Source organism: Sinocyclocheilus anshuiensis, unplaced genomic scaffold (genome assembly GCF_001515605.1).
Source record: "Sinocyclocheilus anshuiensis isolate Anshui unplaced genomic scaffold, SAMN03320099.WGS_v1.1 scaffold4039, whole genome shotgun sequence".
NCBI classification, from domain to species: domain Eukaryota; kingdom Metazoa; phylum Chordata; class Actinopteri; order Cypriniformes; family Cyprinidae; genus Sinocyclocheilus; species Sinocyclocheilus anshuiensis.
The window spans coordinates 69,128-86,213 of NW_015554324.1; the positions used below are offsets into that span (position 1 = coordinate 69,128).

At 37.0% G+C, this 17,086-nt stretch overlaps 1 protein-coding gene across 1 annotated transcript; it reads right to left on the reverse strand.

Moving 5' to 3' along the window:
• Nucleotides 1–227: 227 nt before the first annotated feature.
• On the reverse strand, nucleotides 228–15,403 carry LOC107671375 (CD82 antigen-like). Its single transcript, XM_016464284.1, has 9 exons — nucleotides 15,269–15,403; nucleotides 10,680–10,751; nucleotides 8,513–8,585; nucleotides 3,951–4,075; nucleotides 3,587–3,661; nucleotides 2,559–2,657; nucleotides 1,953–2,126; nucleotides 780–863; nucleotides 228–399 (listed from the first exon to the last, which is right to left on the reverse strand). The coding sequence occupies exons 2-9, from the start codon at nucleotides 10,740–10,742 to the stop codon at nucleotides 322–324; spliced, it is 771 nt and encodes a 256-aa protein (XP_016319770.1). The 5' UTR covers nucleotides 10,743–10,751; nucleotides 15,269–15,403; the 3' UTR covers nucleotides 228–321.
• Between the last annotated feature and the right edge of the window lie 1,683 nt (nucleotides 15,404–17,086).

Here is a 17,086-nt window from a genome sequence, read left to right on the forward strand (position 1 = left end):
TAAAGAGTGTTGTTGTATAAATAGACCATTCATGGGCTCCAGGACTCATCATACGCTTTTCATTAATTTATGTGGGCACCTTTCATGTTCTACACTTCAGACTGTCATATAATGGGCTATTCAAACTGGACTAAAAAAGATCTGATTAAATATCACAGGGGATAGTGTTATTGACAGAGTGAAATCTCATGACTAAACATAATCCCTCAAGTTTATCTTTTGGAAACACTGTATATACTGTAGAAAAAGAGGAAGATCTGTTGTTCCAAGTCAATAAGGAAGGACTGAATACATTTGTGTGCAAGTGTCCGTGTTTCCTCCTCAGTACTTTGGCACTTTGGTGTAGTCCTCTTGGTGTACACTCTTGCAAAGGCCCATAGAAAGTATCATGCCAAGGAGCTGTAAAAACAAACAATGGTCACTACACTGAGATCAAGATGGAAATGTCCAATCTGTTCTTCAGAAAACTGTGATGTTACATTTCACACAAAGTACAGAGCTGTTATTGCGTCGGTACCCTAAGATACAAAAGCTAAAAGGTTCATATTTGTACCTTATGCACCCTTAAATGTTACATATAAGTACCTTAATGGTACATACTAGTACCTCAAGTATACATATTAGTACCTTTTAAAAAGGTACCGCCCCAACGACAGTTTTGTTTGTTTTCTTTCTTAGAGTGCATTGCACAACTTCATTGATAATAAACACCCCAACATTTCTTAGTAAAGAAGAGGCGTAGTGTTCATGCTGCCTAGGGCGGAGGAGATACAACATACCTCAATGACAGCCACACCAAGGCAGATTCCCAAAATAATTCCATAATTTGTGAAGAGCCAGCTCTCCACATTCCCCAGGCAGCCCTGATGAAGACAGAAAAACACTCTGTCATAAGATCTTTCACCTGAACTAGACCCGTTACCAGATTTATGCAACTCAAAATTCATAAACTTATAAAGGAAAGAGGTATGTGAAATGTAATTTGTTAGCCGTCATCTTTCCCAGGCACTGGTAATAAATTTGCCCACAGTCAGTGTTTAGCAAAACTGTGTATTTATCTATCATATCAAAGGATAGTCCACCCCAAAATAAAAAGTAATCTGTCAAATTCATCTGTTTACTCATTGTCATGATACCAAACCTGTATGACTGACTTACTTCAGAGGAACACAGGAGAAGATATTTTGAAGAATTTTGGTAAACAGTTTCAGTTCCCATTGATTTGATCATATTTTTTGGCCATACAATGGAAGTCAATTGGAATGAAAACTGTTTGGTTACTAATATTCTTCAGAATATCTTATCGTGCGTTCCACAGAAGGAGGAAAGTCATACAGGTTTGGAACCAAATTTTCATTGGGTGGACTATCACTTCAACAACACGTTAAAGGGGTCATATGATGCGATTTCAATTTTTCCTTTCTCTTTGAAGTGTTACAAGCTCTTGGTGCATAAAGAAGATCGTCGAATCCACCGGCCGCGCCGTTCTCAAGCCTGCCGCCTCCGCTCACTCTAGCCCTCCAGGCCTCCGCTCAGTCAAGCCCGCCGTGTTTTGTTGTGAAAGCGAAACTACTTAGTTTGGTCTTCCAAAAGAGGACACGACTAGAAATCAGTGGTTAAGTTGTATTTAAGGTATTCAGCCAATCACAACGCACTGGATAGCTGGCCAATCAGCGTACACCTCGCTTTTCAGACCGATGAGCTTTGTAAAATTTGATGCGTTTCAGAAAGGCGGGGCATAGAGGAGAAACAATAATGTACAGTATGTGGAAAATAATGTGTTTTTTTAACCTTAAACCGCATAAACACATTTCATTACACCAAATACACCAAATAATGTTCTTTTTAGCAACATCATATGACCCCTTTAAGAATTACACAAAAAACTAGGGAGAAACTGAGACTTACTTATCACATTAAAATGATTAATGGATAACCAATATTTCCCATACCGTGTCATAGACGGGCCAATCATTAGATGTGACCTGACAGAAGCCACTATCAGCCATATTATGTGGTGGGAGGGAAGCATTGTGGCAGGAGCATGGGTACAAATCCAGCGAATTATTCTTTATCATATGGTTGGCCTCCCAGTCCTCACGTCCATTCCAGCCACAACACTGCATCTGAGACACACAGAGAAGAAACAACAGGGCATGAAGTACTTTACAATGTTGGCTTGACTACGAACCAGGATTATTCAACCCACTAACATCTTAATCATTTATAATTAGCACATCGACCCACTAATTTCTCATTAAAATGTATGCAGTATTCAGCCTAATACACTTTTCCAGTGCAAAAAAATGTATTTACGTTATTTGAGATGTCACTGACATGGTGTTTTAAATAAGCAAATGAACAGTCAACAGCCTTAATGTCAGTTCTGAAAGGCTAAACTGTCAACCCAACAAGCATTTCTGCATTCCAGAGCTTGAACCTCCCATAGAAACCGAGTGGTTTTCATGGAAATACATTCAAATACATACAGTACATATAATACACGTCTCTAGTCTGAATTAAAGACAATGTATGAGTTACGCCCATTCTCAACTCACTGTTCTCTGGAGGTAGTCCCAGGCCTGCTCTGTGGTTTTGTTCTGTCCAGGGTAGTTCACCACGACTTGGGACACAATTTCGTTTGCTTCCTTCCTCAACTGCAACGAGAGTTAAGCGGGTTAGTGGTTTATTTTTCCAGCCCCAGGTATTTGACCTGAGACTCACTTTGCTGACTGAGGAAACCATTGTTACTAAGCTACTAAAATGGAAGTTCAAACACACTTGTTTCGCACAAATCTTTTCCCATAAGAGAAGCATGTGTTGCATTTGTATTGGAAGCAAATCTTCAACTGCATGCTCATCTTTTCTCCAAACAGGTTCGTAATTATGTCCAAGATGACAGGTAAACAAATACAACAAGGAAAACATCTATTATCTACTTGCTCCAAATACTTTATGATTTACTGCATATCCTGCTCAGATGCTTCCTATAGCATCCTCAGAGACACTCGCTGCTGGCTGACCTCGGTGGAGGGTGCAGAAGTGTATGTGTGCGTTCGTCCTCATCCTGTGTCTAACACATGTGATTATTTTTCTCATGGGTCATCATGGTGAAGGTCTGTTCAACAACAGCTATCCTCAAATGCACATACTTTTTGGTATATGCAATAGGGGGCAGTATATTTTCATTTTCAGCCACTGATTCTCTTGACCTCTTTTCAAGCTGTTCCAGAAATCTAAACAAAACCTTCACAATGAAATCTAGCTGGCAAATGGAACACATAGAGATCTGAACTCAACTTTTCCAAAATATTTTAATATGCATACAAGCCCTAAGTGTCTTGCCCTCAAAAAGTGTTTTGATGCCAGGCTTTAAGAGATGATGCACCAACAAATGAAAATTCTGTCATTATATCATCATAATGAAAATTCTGTCAAAAACACTTCTTCAAAATATGTTGTTTTGTGTTCCACAGAAGAAATTAAGTCATACAGGTTCAGAACGATATGAGGGTGAGTAAATGATCACATTTTCCTTTTTGAGTGAACTATTATGGTAGCCACATAAGAGCGCTGACTCACTCACCCAGTCCCGCTGGAAGAAGATGAGAATGGCAGCAGCCACTTGAGCAAGGAGGATGAGCAATAGACAAGTGAAGTACTGTAAAGAGAGAAAAAGACAATGGATTAAGATATCACAGACCCATGTGCACGCCCCGCCACATATGTCAGTCTCACATATGTACTGCACAGCCTGGTTCAGGCCAGTCTGCTCGGGTCATGTGACATTAAACCGCTCAGCACAGCAAATTTACACATGAGAGCAGAAGTTCCTTTTGTACTTCCGAGTTTGCATGCGAAAAAGCATGTGATTTACAAAAACGGAAAGCAACTAAATTAGGAAAGATGGTAAAAACAGTGCTAAACATTGTTGCAATTATGCGTCTTACCAATCCAAGCAAACAGCGGATCTCATAGATGGCCCCCAGACAGCCCAGAAATCCCAGAAGCATGGAGAATGAGCCCACACTAATCAGAATATAAGAGACCACCTTCAGGACCATGGATGAATCCTCTGTTAGTGAGAAATACAAACACAATCCTGGTTACAAACTAATCATAATTGTGTTAATGAGCAGTGATTCAATAGTTAATTCAATAGTTAACATGAAATAGCAATGAAAAGTACTTTTGCATTTATTAATCTTGGTTTATGCTAATTTATACATTTCTGGGGTCAGTGCGACTTTTTTTGTTTAAAAGAAATGACTTTTACCTTTTATACAGCAATGACATTAAATTGTTCAAAAGTGACAATAAAGACTTTTACATTGTTTTGTAACAATCTATCTCAAATAAATGCTGTTGTTTTGAACTTTCTATCCTGAAAAAGTACCATGGTTTCGATAAGAATACTAAGCAGAAAACCGTTTTCAACATTAATAATATCAAATGTTTTTGAAACACCAAAACAGCATATTAGAATAATTTCTGATGAATCATGTAACACTGAAGACTGGAGTAATGTCTGATGAAAATTCAGCTTTACCATCATAGGAATAAATTACATTTTAAACCATTAAAATAGAAAACAATTATTTAAAATTTCATTTAATCTTTCAAAATAATCTTTTGTAATAATTTTTCACTTTTTTCTATATTTTTGAAGTAAACTCAGTAAACTTGGTGACCATAAGAGACTTATTTTAAAAACATGCAAAAAAAAAAAAACCTTAACGATCACAAACTTTTAAATAGTAGACTATATTTTTAACATTTCAAGTTGTATAAATTAACATACGTTTACAAGAAATAATAACATATATACATAAATTAACATTAACCTAGATTAATAAATGATGTAACCTTATCAAACCTTGTTTTAAAGTGTTAACACTATTTTTATGGCCTGTTGAGCTTTACATTTAGCACAATCACTTCAACTCTACCTAATACAATGTACTATTGCTGGTCAGTTTGCACACCAAAAACTAATTTTGTTCTCAAATACCCCTAGCCAGTAATTACAGTCTCGGGTTGTCCTCATGAATATGCATTGTGTAATGTTGAGATGGGGTTGGCAAGTCTCCCTTGCAATCCTGACTTAGACATAACGGCCTATAATACCGGGCGATGCTCACTGTACGCAGTTGGTTCAGACATTCTGTGGCTTCACCTCAAAGCAGCAGCACATTCTCCAACTGTGTTCTGGTCCTGCTTCAATCAGGCTTTCATGTGTATTGACTGAAAAGCCTCTGTCATATCATCCTACCTCAAAATACCTCAATGGCTCCCCAGCAAAAACAACATTACCACAGACAGCCTTGCAAACAATACCACAGTGTCTGTGTGACTGTGGGTGCAGAGGATACAATGGTCCATCATGTGACCCGATGTAATCATCATTACGAAACCAAGCACTTAGATGAGATGACCATCTCGACTCTGATGATTACAGCATGCGTCAAAGCACAAATAACAGAATGAGTTCATCTTTTCACACGGTTGAGAAGGCTCTGTCTACATCTTACATAATTTAGACTATTTAGTAATTCATGATTAAGAGAGAACTGGATACTGGGAAACCCAAAAGCTGGAAACTGAGAACCAGCAGATTGCATTTAGTAAGCAAGCAAATCCAGCATCCTAAGGAACAATGTGAAGTGAGTTACCTTATTTGGAATCATTTCAGCCCATTCTGTTCATTGCGAAAAAATTCTCACAAGATTCACAGCAGTTGGCTTTTCTGAAATGTTTGACTTAACTATTGGTAAACAGCTTTTAATATGATTTAAAAAAATAATAATAATAGTGAGACACGGTTCTTTTGTGCCATGTGGTAAATATTATCAAAATTCTCTGTCACCATAACAAACCCACAATCAATAGCAGAATAAAGAACAATACCTTTTTCCTTAACAAAGCAAATGCCTTTTTAAGTTCAACCACTATGTTCAGCAGAAACCAAGTTCAAAGCATTTGGCTAAGGAAACCAGTTGCAATGAACGCAACAATTCTGTTTCAGTTATTCCCTCCAGTGCCCAAACCCCAAGAATGGGCAGTGACATTGCAAATAAAAGCATAAAACATGTGTCTGCATTTCAGCTTTGAATGTGTAGGCCTTTGTAGCTTCAGTACTGTAAATCTCAAACCATCCCATGTTGGTAAAGTGCCTAATGGTGTCTAACGGAAACAGGAAAATCCTCTAGGGATCAGTTGAGCCAGTGAAGGCCACTGGCATCTGTATTAGAAAAGCAATGATGTTTAGAAAACTTGTTTTGTTTTTTTTCCATTGGGCTCACTGTTTGTATGCATGGCTGGGAGTCCCAAAAAACATCCAGCAGCCGCTGTGCACTGCAGGAATGTGTCTGTCAGATGAATTATGACATGCAAAGGAGGAATACAAGAGGTTCGCAAATTCGTTGGTGTCATGCTATGGTGTGAGTCTGCGCTTTTTAAAATCAGTTTTCTGCTCTGAACAATCAATCAAACAAAAACCTTTTTATGGCGCAGCCACTAAGACTGGGTTCAAGTCTTGGGTCAGACACACTACATTTTGCAAGACAACCTTTAAAATGCCGTGACCTTTCCAAGTCAACTACTGTAATGGTTGACTTTCAGTGCATTTTAAGCAGTGTTCATTTTCACACAACCTTATGTTGCAGACTAAAATAAACTTTTGTCATGTCATATTCATTTATTTTAATCAATTTTACTTGGATTAAAATGGCCTCTAATTTTAGTCTATGAGAAAGAACAAAATTAAGGTAAATATTCAAACATTTTATATATTAAATTTAAACCACCATACATTCACTGTTCAGTTTCATTTTGTGCCACTCAAGCGAGTCAATCCACAACATTTTTGAAGGATTATTAAAAGCATTCATATTCTTTCTTGGATTTTCCTTTTCAAAACGATGTTAGAGTTAATTTCTTGCTGTATTTGTCTTTTACCATATTTTCGTCAACAGTATTTTTTAACTACAAGCATTTATTAATCTTCATGATGTGCTTTTTTATTGATGAAATCAAAAACCCTTCATTATTGACCACTTTTGTCAGTAATTATGTTGGCACTGGCTTTGAGAAACACTACTGATCAAAAGTTGCTTTTTTTTTTTTTAAGAAATTATTACTTACAATTCAGAAATTTGCATTAAATCAAAAGTCTCAGTAATGACTTTTACATTGCTACTAAAGATTTCTGTTTCAAACAAACTGTGTTCTTAAATCAACTTTATTAACTTTACTATTATTCTTTAAACTTTCTTAAACAATAATCAAATAATTCTGAAAAAAATGTATCACAGTTTTCACAAAAATCTAAAGCAGCACAACTATTTTCAACACTGATAAAAATAAGAAATGTTTCGAGCAGCAAATCAGCATATTAGAATGATCTCTGAAGGATCATGTGACACTGAAGACTGGAGTAATGATGCTGACAATTTAGCTTCGCCATCACAGGAATTAATTACATTTTAAATATATTCAATAGAAAATAGTTATTTTAAATTGTAATTATATTTCACAGTATTACCGTTTACTGTATTTTTGATTTAATAAATGCAGCCTAGGGGAACATAAGAGACTTCTCTGAAAAACAGTTTAAAAATCTTCCCGTTCCCAAACTTTTGAACTACAGTATAGATTAAGACCACTTAGAATTAAGTGTCAGAGGCAGATATAGGGTCATTCTTTTCCCTCCTTGCATATACTTGCTCACTAGTGTTAATTTGTTCTTTCCAATGACTACTGCAACGAGAGGCCTGATCTGAGCATTGACGTGATGCATGCTAATGAGACAGTCGCTAAAAGAGCCCTGTGTGGCAGCGAGGGAGCACCTGCACACTGCCTCAGACATGCTATGTCACACACAGGCCCTGCCTGGCTCGCCACAGAGCTGTGAACTCAATAGCTGATCCGTAGCCAGCTGTGAACATGTAGCTCTAGCTTGTTTGGCAGTGTCTGTAAGACCCAGACCCAGTGACCTAGAGCTCCCTGCAATGGCCTCTGGGATAGAAAACAGATCAGAAGTGTGCAGGGGGTGGGGTGATGAAAAATACAGAGCCCATCACAGACAATCTGTCCAAAAGCCTGAATCATACACTTTAAGACGAGACTAACGGTGATCATCAAACAAAATGAAACGAGAGACAGATGGCCCCTGTAAAAGTGGGTCTGAGTCACTGGCGCATGAGCCCAGGAGGTTTTATTCAAAGGTAGAACGGGATAAAACTTCACTAATAAGAGCATAAAAAGACAAGACTGACGACCAACTCTTCTCATCACTTCCTCTGGATTTTACTTCAACCAACCAACCAACAGCAAAGGAACTCTCCCATGGGTCATTAAATAGCCTTTTAGATTAATGTGAATGTATTTCAAACCATCCCAGAGAAAATGGCCAGTAGATTTAGGTTATTAGGAACATCATTTTCCTTCTTGTTCGTCTGCATGATGTTTTATGGTTTTCTCTTAGTTGCACACATTTTATGCAGACACTTACGCAACACCGCAATGAGGCTCTGATTGTCTAGGAGGATCCACAGTCCAAATCCCATAATTGTAGCGCCGAAGATCTGTCGAGAGACAAAAAGGAATAGACAGGGGGCAGAGGAAGAGAGAGGAAAGAAAAAAGAAGGAGAGAATTAATCATGTGCTGCAGGATAGGAGAAGGAACGAGGGGCCCCACATTTCAGTTTACAAGCTGCAACTTGTTCACTCCAAATCTCTTGGACAGAGCTAAAGATGGAAACTCTAGAATTAATGTGCTCCCTGAACGACAGGAAGGTTGTGTGCTTGCGTGTGCGCGAGTATGTAACAAACACACTAATCCAGGCCCGTAGGAAGCTATGAACCTCATTTCTAACTGTGGGGTTCCAGACTCATTCTGCTTTGCTCTCAGCTCACATCTGGGACTGATTGGGCTGTGCTTCTGCGTGGCAGTGGCAGGAGGGGAGGGGGAGCTCAGCGGATGTTCCATGAGTTCAAGAACACCACAGCCTTCCCTAAACCCACTCGGACAAGCGCCCCATCTCCTCTCCTTATGTCTAACACCAGGGCATATGATGGGGTGCAAGGTTTAGGGGTGCATGGTGGGGCACTAAAGACCCCATTATGCTCACAGTGAAGTTCTTTTGCATTCTTGGATTGGGGGTCAGGTTTTTAGGTTTGAAAAACCTGTGCAACAGTAAACCGTTAGCAATCTTTTCCAGAAAGCTCAATTTGGCAAGCTGTTTCAATCTCCCAAAAAAAAAAAAAATCCAAATGAACATGCCAGTTCGTTCCTCGATTTCACATTAAGTACCTTAATTTGTCAAAATGCTGTTTAAGCCTATTTTGACTAAGGTTTATGATTTAGATACTTTACAGATACTTATACAGATACAGATACTTTAGTTATTCTGGTGCAACTTCACAAATAAAGTGCATGGAAATGTGGAAATAAACAGCGATGAAGATAAACCCAGCAACACTTCCTTGAAGGATTATTTTATTTAAATCAAAATATTGTTTGATCAGGCCAGGAAAAAAACATGAACAGACAAAATATTAAAATTATAAATAATACAATAATTAATAATATTTCAATGTGTTATATATGATTTAAAATAATATTAAAAATATTATTTAAAAAAGAATATTCATATAGAAATGTATTTTACTAAAATGCATTTATTTAGATATTTTTTTTAAATCGTTGTTCTCTTTCTCCTCTGTGTTTCGTTTCTGTGTAGTAATCTAATGTAAACTGTGTACTGCAAATATTGTGGGCTCTTATAACACATTGTTTGTGTCATTCCTCATTTGTAAATCGCTTTGGATAAATAATAAAAAATTGCTACTGTAATGAATAAATGTAAATGCAAAGACAAGAAAATGACAACTGCCAATCAGAACACACCAATTTCACCAATATAAGACCTTCTTCTCTTGATGTTCTTGTCATATATTTGACTTCCTTAAACTCCTGGGCTCATTTAAACATGTATTTAAGTATACAAGTTGGGTTACAAATGGCTGGAATTAATCATTGGGCTCTTCCTGCGCTCTTTGAGCCTGAGCACCAAGGCCTGCAGAGAATAAACTTGGATCAGAGATTTCAATTTTTTCCTACATGGAACAAGCCCAAGGATCACAAGGGAGAGTAGGCTGTTTCTCTCTGAGATGGAGAAGAGTAAACTGTCTGGGTAACAAATGGAAAACACTTAATCTGGATCATAACTAGAGTGCATTCTTGTGACAGAGGTGCAAGACTGCTATGGTGCAACTACAACTAATAAACGTGTTTTTTCATCAATGAATGTGAGACCTGATTCAATGAATATCAGTGTTAAACTAATGTTAAGAAAACTGGGACATCAGCTGTGAGTGAGCTAAAGAGCATAATTTATAAAAAAGAAACAGGCTTGGGAAAAGGATTGGTAGAATGTTTCAAAAACCTTCCAAGAACAGTTTGCCCATACCTAATGCAGTAACACTTTATAATAAGGATCAACTTGATTGTTTGTTATTTTCTGTAATGTTAATTTTTACATATTAATGTGTTTGAAAATAATATAAATGAACAATAGAATATTGAAAAATTAACATTAACCTATATTAACAGTTTACTAGGTCAAATTATTGAAACAACTAAACTTGTTCTTTAAAAACTAAAAAGTGAAACTTACAAAGAAGATTAAGTTGAAGAGAAACAGGAAGTACTTGGTGGCAGCAATGCATCCTTTCCCCATTTTGTTGACCTGTAAAAACCCAAAACAGGGAAACAGCAGTAAATTAAGGATCAGTGTATATGATGCATGACACTGATTAAGAGAAAAGGCAAGTGGGCAGCATAACAATGTTTAATTCAGTGAAATGAACAGACAGCTGTAAGAATTACAATAACTTTTTTTGTAGGATTAGTGATGAGAGTTGATCAGATTCTGAAAAAAACAGAATCTGTAAACAAAGATAGTTTTCATCATGCACACAGACTAATATGCAATACATGTTTGCTACAGTTTAAATATTCAATATTGCTCCCAATTGCTTTCAGACAGAGCATGCTGTCATCATCAGAAAAATCTATGGAGTACACATATCTAAATTCCACAGGATCAATCAATACTCTCCTCTGGACTGCGTGATGGCTGTTGCCACAGTTTTTTGAAGATGATCCACATTCCAGCTATCATTAATAGGTTAGTATTAGCAGGCTTCTCGTGCTATTTGTGGGCCTGTTGGTGTGCAGCATGGTGCACTTTGGCACATCAGTGACCTCAGAGAGGCGAAAGAATTGTGAGTGATGATAAACAGATATAGAGCAACACCACAAAGCAGATCAGGTCACAGATGAAGAAAACACTATTGCTGGAGCAAAGAGATACTATACAAGAGATACTACATCTGAAGAACCTCTTAAACCCTGGCTAAATGTTTTACAGTGAAATATCACCTTTGACTGGGAGTATCAATAAACTATAAGCAGCAGAAAATTTTATGGGGGCTTATGCATTAAACTGATCAAAGGGGAAAGAGTAAAGTCTTATACAGTTACAAAAGATTTCTATTTCATGTAAATGCTGTTCTTTGTACTTTCTATTCATCAAAGAATCCTGATAAAAATATTAAGCAGCACAACTGTTATCAAAATTGATAATGATAAATGTTTTACATTAGTCTGATTTCTGAAGGATCATGTGACATTGAAGACATACACATTGAAGATATACACAGTGGGTATAGAAAAGAATCACCCTGGTTCTGTGTTGTACCATATACCATCCACTTCTTAATAATAGACTTCACTGTGCTTCTAGGCATTGATAAAAAAAAAAAAATTAAAGATTTTTTTTTTTGTATCCATCTCCTGACTTGTGCCTGTCCACAACTTTATCCCAGAGATCTTTTGACAGTGCCTTGCCATTCATAGTTGATTGTTTGCTTCAGTTGCACTACCTAGGACTGAAACTGATCACAACTGATCACAGTTGAAATCAAATGGCTTTGTGTGCCATTGAGAAGGTGATTAGCTACACCTGATTGAGTTTACAAGTAATTTTTAGGAGGGGGGGTTATCCTTTTTCCAACTTCTGTTTTGTTTTGTTTGTTTGTTTTTTTCTGACATGTTGGTGTTACATCTTTCACTTGAATATTATAAGTTGCACTGAGTAAATACAGCTGAATTAATCAAAAACTGTCCCTGTCTTCGTTTCAGGCTGTTTCTTTTCTATATATATATATTTTTTTTTTTTCTTTTTTTTTTTCTTCAAGTTGTGTAACAGAAAGAAAAGCATTTTATTCAAACTTAACAAGTAAACTTACATGAACTTCTGGTTTTTCATCAGTTCATGAAGAACTAATCTTGTGAGACAGGAATGCAATTTAAAACGTGTTTAACTTGCTTGTTTCAATTTAGTTTTGAAGAGAGAATCACAGTGCTGCTGAGCAGAGGCCAACCAGCTCAATTAAAAATCTCTCCTATTTTTCTACCATGGGAGAGATTGTAATGTCTTTTTCAGATGCTGATATGTCCCATGCAACAGAAGTCTGTGGAATCAAATTACCTACACTTCCTCCTCATTCTGCAGAGTGAAACAAGGCCTTATTTTTTACCTTAAGTGAATTTCCGAATGTCTGTACTATGTCTTACATTAGACAAACATAAAGGGTTGTAAACAAATTCAACCTTGATGAAAGCACTGTTGTGCTTCTGATCAAGGTCAGCATTGAGCTGATGTACCACATATGAAGGTCACAGCTATTATGTCAACACACATGTAACTTATCCGAGCTCAGTCAGACAGATAAAAAGTGTGTCACAATGCACTAAAATTTGAATCAGGCCAGCACACCACCACAGGGAGAGACATGGCAATATATATTTAACAGGACCTGTTTATCAGTAGTAGTTTATCTTATCTCTTTCATTGCCGAAATTGCTTTAGCAGAAATAACAAAATCACCTTAAATCACCTGAAAAGCAAATGAGAGAATCTTAAAAGCAATTACTTGTTTGAGAGTATCTTAAAAGCAATTACAATTATCCTTTGAGGAAAGGCAGGCTCAACACTCATTCTGAAGTTCATCAGCATTCAGTTCATCTACCCAGTGTACACTGGGGCTCTAGTTCACACCTCACTCTCCAACCACCCTCCCCCACACTCACAGAGATAGAACCAGCTTTAATTACCCACCACGACAATGGCAGCTTTCAGCCACGCTTTTCAAATCGAACAAAAGGAGAAACTCTGCACACTCAGGAGCCCACTGTAGCCTTGAAGTAACCACCAAACCAATGACATCCCTAGAGGTGCGGCAACTTTACCATCCAAAGTAAACATAGAAGTGCACAAGTGTCATGGAGTCTATTATTAAAAATACAAACATCTTTGCTGATTGAGCAAGTATGCTTTATATAATGTAATTGAGCTTACTTGCAATCGGTTAAGCTACAAAATGAAGCCTAAAGCCAATGATTCAAGACCTTCTAGTCTTTGTCATTTCCACGACAACTTCATTTGAACTTGCGCATGCCAAAAAGGTTGCTATGGTAACCATCAAGCGGGCTGGCATGAAGGGGTGCAGAGTGTCCCCTCTTGAGAGAATAAACAGTCTCTCACTCCTCACAGCATGCGGAAAAAGAAAAGTGAAACCCCAAATAAGGGGAAGCCCACAGGGGCCAACGGCCTAGTCAGTTACTTCAGGCAGAAACAAGGCGTACATTCATTAGGACGGTTAATCTCTCCACCTGAACACAAAGACCAACTTGATGCCACCAGTCGTGTTAAAGTGGGCTGTGCAAGCTACTAAAATGGCCCAGAGAGGTTATTAAAATTGACGGGTTTTATGATGAATGATGACTATGGTTTTAAAAAACAATAACACTTTAACAACAAGGAGGAACCGATGTTCATTTGACACATCACCTAATGGAATGAGGGCAAACTGGAACTGTACACTCAAAAGAAAGTGTTATTGTTTAGACGTTACTCTAGCGAAACTCAGATTAGTTATGTTGCATGCACGTTGCTTGTGCACACAAATTTGACTCTAAATCCAACTTCGCTACTGTATAAATTAATCAGTAAAGTATTAAAAGTAAAATGTATTACTGTTATTAGGCTATTGATGCATTATTTTGTAACTTAGGTTACTGATTTGTAGTTCAACTTAAGGGATAGTTCACCCAAAAATGAAAGATCTTTCATCATTCACTCAACCTCAAGTTGTTCCAAACCTGTATGAATTTCTTTCTTCTGCTGAACATCAAGATATTTTTAAGAATACTGGTAACGTAACAGTTTCTGGTCACCATCAATATCCATTGTATATTTTTCCATACTATGGATAAATGACAATGGGGACCAGCAACTGTTTGGTTACCCACATTCTCAACAGAAGAAAGAAACATACAGGTTTGGACAACTTGAGGGTGAGTAAGTAATGACAGAATGTTTATTTTTGGGTGAACTATCCCTTTAATCCAATCATCAAAATCATAGAACCTAATTTGTAGGCAAAGACAGACTCAAACTGCACAGTTAATGTGTCAATCAAATTCCTATTCCCCTCCAAACAGAAAAAGTCTATTTCAATTCTCTTGCCAAATCACTTACAGTTGTAAACCGACCTGACCTACATTCGACAGATCTCATATTACAGTTCATAACCAGTGAATTAACCAATCCTCAAAAAGAGAGCTCCCTAAAAAACCATAGACAGACTTTGTGCAGGCGAGGAAAACGGGCTTTTTCATAACCCTGAACAAAACTAACAAGTAAATTATTTTGAGGACTATGAGCAATAGGACATTGTAAACACTCCTTATCCTGACTGATAATAACAGCTCAAGGATCACATTTTTATAAACTGAAAGCGAAATCATGACAATGAGTGGGAGAATAAACAACACTTGAAATGTTTTCATAATGTTTTATAGAAGTAAACTATGAACAGGAAATTAAATCCAAACTAGTAAAGTGAAATAGAGTTTTAGGACAGTTGAAAAAGCGACAATTGTAAACTCTGTTCACCATTACTGCATTAATACACAAACTGCTAACAGAAAATCCGTTACACATGACACACCAAAACATTCAAACTGACCGTGATATTAAAACATTTGAAAAGAAATTCAGAGACAACTTATGACTGTCTATTTAAACTTCTCATTCAGTCTCCAATCTTCAGTCGTGTGAGATGTATAACCGAAATATTCAGAATAAGATATACAATATTAATTACATAAAAGGTTATGTTTTCAAAAAATACTCACGTATAGTGTCGGGATGGGAAAATGAGAATAGTAGAATAAATGTCAGCTGCGCGTCTCGTCCAGCGTTAATGAATCTAGTGCGAGTGAGCAGCCTGGAGTTGTAGGATAAAGCCTACTCACAATCTCCACCAAGTGGTTTTTATTGACATTACAACAGTGGTTTTCAACCAGTGAGCCACTGTCCACTTGGGGGCCTCAGTGAACTGCTTAGACATCCACAGAATATCTTTAAAATTCATCACCATTACATTTAAACGTTTAACAAACAAAATTAACCTTTTGTTCTTATTTGTGCCCTGGAAATGTGTCAGGTGATCCTAAGCGAATATATATTTTAGACCCAATTTAATCTGGTGTAGCCTATTTAACGCTGGCCAGGTCGCTTTCGCTTCAGGAAGATAGCCTACTATAGCAACAGTACGCTGCTCGAGCACTTTTAGTAGGCTGCTAGAGGATGGTACAGACATATCAGAAGCTTGAAAATCATTTCAGCAAAAGTGTAAAAGAAAAAAATCTGTAACAAACGTTGAGAACCAATACCGACTGTGATGGACATTTACTTTGCTTAATTCATCTCCAACTAGACTGCATATGAAATGCTTTTGAAGTGCCTTTTATGGAATTTTAATTTTCTTGCACATAGTAGCCTACATCCTGAGCATCTTAACCGCTGGGCTAGAAAGAACTGGTTTTAACTAGTTACTGTTGACACTTTACTCTCACACGTCTGTTTTTCTCGAAATCTTCTGAGAGTAGATAGTTCCTTTCTACAGTCACAACTGTAGTAAGTAACTACAGTAGCACGGGTGCTGTATGTTTGTTGACTCTCTTTGCAAAGAATAAAAGAATACAAAGACAAGGGGGAGGGGGGTGTGGAGAAAAGTGAAAGCTTCAGCAGAGGGGAACCCCAATTACTTGAGCTAGAAGCATGCAGTACATTCAGAACAGCTGAGCTGTACCAATAGCTACCTACCAAATCTGCTCCCTACTCGCAGCTGTCATCAACGATTAATATTGAAAGTGAAAGATGCATTCACTTTAAGAAACGCTATCTGCTGAATACAAACTTTTTGGATACTAAAAAATGTACAGCATGTAGGTAAAAGAAAACCGAAACCCCCGAAACCCACAGTTACTTGAGCAAGAAACAAGCAGTACATTCAGGACAGTTAAGCTTCAATATGCAAATATATGTTTAGGCTATTTAATTTCCATACATGATATATATTGTCATATTAAGTAAAACATATAATTATGAAAAATATTCATATTAACATATCTATCTCATAAAAATATGTATTGGACATATATGTCACGCACATGTATATCTATCCTAAAACCCCTCAATAAATATAAAGGCACATATTTTAACAATTTTTTCAAAAACATATGAACACAGATTTTTTTTGCATATATGTTGCATATATAAAATATATATTGTTGACATACTGCAACATATAAAACCATATAAAATCTTCATATACAGTCATGGCCAAAAGTATTGTCAGTGACATACATTTTGTGTTTTGCAAAGTTTGCTGCTTCAGTATTTGTAGATTATTTTTCCACATGTTTCTATGGTATACTGAAAAACAATGATAAGCATACAATAAGTTTTAAAGGCTTTTATTGGCAAAAAAATATAATGAGTAAATATTTACAGTGTTGACTCTTGTTCTTCATAACCTCTGCAATTCGCTCTGGCATGCTGGATATTAGCTTCTGGGCCAAATTCGTTGGAAGAAGTCGCTCTTGCAAGATGTTTTGATACCATTCTTTATTCATGGCAGTGTTTTTGGGCAGAATTATGAGAGAGCC